Source organism: Caenorhabditis briggsae (assembly GCF_000004555.2).
Source record: "Caenorhabditis briggsae complete genome, chrX, whole genome shotgun sequence".
Classification (NCBI taxonomy): Eukaryota; Metazoa; Nematoda; class Chromadorea; order Rhabditida; family Rhabditidae; genus Caenorhabditis; species Caenorhabditis briggsae.
In genome coordinates, this window is record NC_013491.2 from 20,946,647 (window position 1) to 20,951,754 (window position 5,108).

General features: G+C 37.4%; 1 protein-coding gene across 1 annotated transcript; it reads left to right on the forward strand.

Annotated features, from left to right (window-relative positions):
• Positions 1-284: 284 nt before the first annotated feature.
• Positions 285-2,274, forward strand: CBG08925 (the record flags this gene model as incomplete). The annotated part of the gene is made up of 3 exons (XM_002648699.1): positions 285-341; positions 848-1,573; positions 1,888-2,274. 3 exons carry the CDS (start codon positions 285-287, stop codon positions 2,272-2,274), a joined length of 1,170 nt encoding a protein of 389 aa, XP_002648745.1.
• Between the last annotated feature and the right edge of the window lie 2,834 nt (positions 2,275-5,108).

The window sequence follows — 5,108 nt, forward strand, 5'->3', positions numbered from 1 at the left end:
AGAAGAATATTATAAAACAATTCTCCCGAAATTTTCTGATGACTCAAACCGTTCCGTCGATGTTTCTCTCGTTCTCGATATTTTGTGTACTCTTTTCGCAAAGTAGGCGGAGTCGCAAGAGGCACTCAATCAAATGGAAAACAATGACAGACCGTTCTAAATATTTTGCAATCATTCTAGTTCCGAGAATCACTGCTTATCGGCTTCTGCTTTTCGTTTATTTTTTTTTCCGCTCGGCTTTCTATTTTGTTATTTTCAGTGAAAACGAGTGAATCCGTTCAACGATGTCTATTGAAGATGTCACTCCGGTGGTGATTGACAGCGGATCATCATCCATCAAGGTTAGTTTGAAAGACAATTTTGAGCGAATTGCTCATGGCTCTTTTTTTTTAATTACATAATATGGGATTAGGCAAACGACGTTCCAAGGAATCGTTCAAAATTTTTTTGAAGATAACCATAAAAGTTTAACTTTTCTATGTGAGAAATATATAGGTCTGGCTTTCTCAACATGATTTTTCTAGGCCGACGTAGTTAATGGTCCGAAAATGGCTTATCGTGCAACTGGTGTGTTTTCACCATGGTGGCCTAACATAGCTTCCTCAGCCACCTACTTTTGCGTCCTAGACATAGCATGATATTCATCTGGTCTGTTTTTGCGCCCAATTCAATCTAGTGGCCTAACTTCTGTAAATTGAGTTTTCTAGGGCAGCAACTTTTATGGATCAAGCTGTCGCGCACAAGACGCGATTAGTCATCAGTTGACACTTTGATCAAAAAAAATTTCCACAACGATTGCGCTTACATGATTACCAAGAAAAAATGAATTGCCGATATTATTTTTCAGGCTGGATTTGCATGTGAGACAAAACCACGTGTGGTCATTTCAAGTGTGACTGGACAACTCAAAAAACAAAGTGAAGAGCGAAATAAATACCGTCCCGTCGAAAAGGATACCCAGTTGAAAAATGATATCCTCGAGATGAGATCGCCCATTCAGCGAGGAATCGTCATCGATTGGGATGGAGCCACTGAACTGTGGGAGAATGCCTTCAACAATCTTCGCATCACCCCGAAATGTCATCCGATGCTTCTCACCGAAAGTCCATTTACCACAAATGCGGATAGGGAAAAGATGACGGAGATCTTCTTCGAAACGTTCAACACACCCGGTGTATGCTTTGCCAATCAAGCAATTATGTCTCTCTTCGGCTCTGGACGCACCACTGGAATTGTTATCGAATCTGGAGAACACGCCACTCATGTCACGCCAATCTACAAAGGGAAAGTCATCACCGGGGCGGTCAGCCATCTTGATATTGGTGGTCATCAATTGACAGAGTATTTAACTACTATGGTCTCCGCCGAAAGAAGCCACATCTTTCCAAATGGAGCTAAGCTCGATATGGCCCGCCAAATCAAGGAGAACATTGGTTATGTGGTTCTGGACTATGAGTTGGAACTGGCCACGTTTGCTGCAGTTGACTCTATCAAGAGATCGTATGATTTTGGAAATGGTCGTGCAGTCTCGTTTGGAAAGGAAATTTTCCGTTTCTCGGAAGCTATGTTCAAGGCAAGTAAACCTATTCATTGATTTAATGATATCCAAAAATGGCTGACTTTTATCACCTACAGTACCGGTCCAAAAAACATTTATCATTTGATTTTTGGCATTTTCAGAAGTCTCTAGCTCGGCTGTTCAGTTTACAACTACTATGAAAGTTTTGGAGGGTGTTAAACAGACCTAGATTTAACACAGAAATCGGCGAATATCTGAAAAAGTACGAATCCAAAAATCCTGCAAATAGCCCAACTGAATTTTATTTTATTTTATTGACCGCCACTGTAGTCGTCCAGCCCTACGATTTCTGAAATCGGTTTTTTCAGCCTTCTCTCGTCGGCAAAACAAGTGATGGCGTTCCCGAGCTCGTTTGGAAATCAATCATAAAAACCCAGCCGGACATCGAAGAAGCGCTTCTTGGAAATATTTGTCTCACTGGAGGCAACACCATGCTCACTGGATTCAAGGAGCGCATGGAGCACGAACTGGCTGCTCTCATTCCTCCATTAGTGTACTTGTTGAAGATTTTGAAAAATTCCATTGTGTCAGGTTCAACCAGATTTCAGTCATTGCGAAAGACAATCGCAAGTTTGCCGCTTTCATTGGGGGATCTGTCCTCTCTTCACTCACTAACCGCTGGAGTCATTGGACCACTCGCCAGGAGTACGGAGAGTCTGGGGCATCGGTTGTTCACGACCGCAGTTTGTAATTGACTTGTTAATTCTCCCGTCTCCACCTTTTTGGAAAACTTTGGATTTTTTATCCACTTCAAATTTTTTCTGACGCGTTATTATTTTATTTCAGCACTCTTTTGTTTTTTTTTGTAAAATGATTCTTTGTACCATTGAAAAATTCCTTACAGGTTTCAGAATAAAACTGATAGAGTGGTCCGAACATTTAAGAAGTGTATAATCAGACACATATGGTTCGAAATTAATGAACTCATAGTTTAATGGTTTGAAATCAATGAACTCGTAGTTTAAAAATAAGCGAAAAAGCTGACGGAAACCAAAAATTGCAAAACAATGACACTGAAGTATTAAGCATACTTGCAACTGGCCGGGCTTTTTTCAGAATTTCCAGGGCCCGGCCAGGCCCGTTCCGGCCATGGGCTCGGCTCGGCCAGGCCCGGCCCGACCCGTCTCGGCCCTGGTTTTCAGGAACAAATTTTTCCTGTCTTTTAAAAAAAAAATTTTCTGGGTCAACTGAAAAAATGGAAGTTTTATCTGTCAAGTAAAAAACTTTTCAAGATAAAATGTCTGAAAAAATAGTTTTTTTCACAAAAAAATTTGAAAAAATGTCTGAAATTTCAAAAAAAAATTCAAATTTGGAAAACCCGGGCCCGCCGGGCCGGGCCGGGCCGAGCCCTGGAATTCTTTGGCCCGGCCCGGCCCTGATTTTGCAAGTATTTTACTAAGAACTGACGGATAACGATAGTCATACCGTATATTTCATTCGACAAATAAGCTAAAAATTTGAAAAATTGAGGAATTTTTGGGATGAAGTTTGTACGATTTTGCCTTTATCGCAAAAAGCAGACCGTTATTTTCCCTTTGAGGATGATTACTGAATAGCGTCCCCAATTTTTCCTTTATAAAATTCTAGAATTCTTATTTCAGTGTGGCCCAATGGTGAAACAACGCAGGTATTAAACAATTTTGTTGAATTTTTGTTTTTTCTCAACTCGCGAACGATAAAAGATACCGAGAGTTCGAAAATTTGGAATATTTTGATTATAAAAAATTTCGCATTTGAAAGTTCCTAATATTTCAAAATTAAAAAACTTCAATATTGACAATTCGAATTGTTTCAAAATTTTTTAATTTGAAAAACGGAATATTATGAAAATCGGGATATCCCTAAATCCAAAAAAAGTTTTTTTTTTCAACATGAATTCACAAAATAATTTTACAGATTTTGTGTATAACGACGATATCATTGAGGTAGTACCATCATTTTGGGCAAACACTGACATGATGATGATGCTGCCAGTAAAGGGATTCGAGAGTTCTAGATTAATCCAATAACTTCGTGTTGTGCAACAGCGAGCCGTGTCAACGTCACAACGTTCGACGTAGAAGAAGATATATTAGAAGGATGCTTCGAGATGAATAATATATATAATATATTTTATGACGTTTGTGTTTTTTCTTACTATAAAAGAAGATCGGAACATGGTACATTTATCCACCTCAGACGTCGAAAAGCCGAATGAGTTGAAGATTTCAATTTTCAATCTAGCCAAGTTTAGTGTATTCATGATTATGCGATTAACAGAAAATAAACAATACAAAACTTTCTTTTTTGAAAGTTTTCCCGTCAATTTATTATCACTTAAACAGCGACAGAAATCCAAACCCGTAGACAGAAACTGATTTCCAGACTAATTGAGGAATTTTCGTGTATACGAGTTTCAGAATTTAAAAAAAAAAGACTTGACAGAGTTTCACTAATATTTAAAATATTAGAGAACCAAATACAAATCAGAGTTAGTTATTGGTTTGAAATCGATGAAACCTTACAAGGGAAGTGTTTTCAGACGGGGGTTGAGAATTCGCTCAAAATTGGTAAAAAGGAACTTTCGAACATGCTGAAAACGGTGTAAACAGTATCTCATCCCCGGATATAATAGGAATCAAAATATGGGCTCTTAAAGTGATTTTAGTGCTAAATTTTTACCAAAAACGTGCATTTTTCCAGCTTTAAAACTAGTTTTTAGTATTTTCTCAAATGTAAAACTCATTTTTGAACATTTCTCTATCATCTAAATAAGTTAAGTAATAAGATCTCACTTTTTGAAAAGCTCATAATTCTCCGAAAAATTTCAAAAATTCTGAATTTCCGAGAATTCGGAATATTTTCCAGATATTTTGAATCGAAAGCTTTCAGGAAATCCAATGTTTCAAATATTTATATTCCGTTTGCAGCGTTCCATGAGGCTTTTCCCCTGAGCCCAAACTTTCCCAATTTTTTTTAAACATTACATTACTCTATAAAAAAATAACATTTACGCTTGTTTGAAAAAAATGCGCATTCAAAATTGAAAAAGGAAAATCCAGATTTCTAATTTTTCTTAAATTTTCATTAATCCCCGAAAAAAAGTGAAGTAGCTTTATTCAAATCAAATTTGGAAGTTTCTCCCACATTTTTTGCAATTTTCATTCGCAATAGAAAACTGAAAGGGCAATATCACTGTGATGATTCATCTAGTTTTTTTTGCAAAAGTTTTTTGCAAACATCCTCTACACAACTTTTATTGCACATATTTTTGAAATAAAAATAGATAGAAGTTTTTCTATTTCTTTCTTTCTTTTTGCCTCTTCTCTTTGAGACAATAAAACATGAGTCATGGTTCTCCCCCTCTCCTTCTCTATCGCGAGAAGCCGGCCTTCATTTTCCTTTCCAGGACGCTTACTGAATTGTGTCCCCAATTTTTCTTATGATTTTTTCAAACTTCTGATACTCTAGGCTTCTAGAATCCTATCAAAGCATTCCGGGGTGGCACAATGGTGACGCGGTGCAGGTATGTCGAAATTTTGTTGGGATA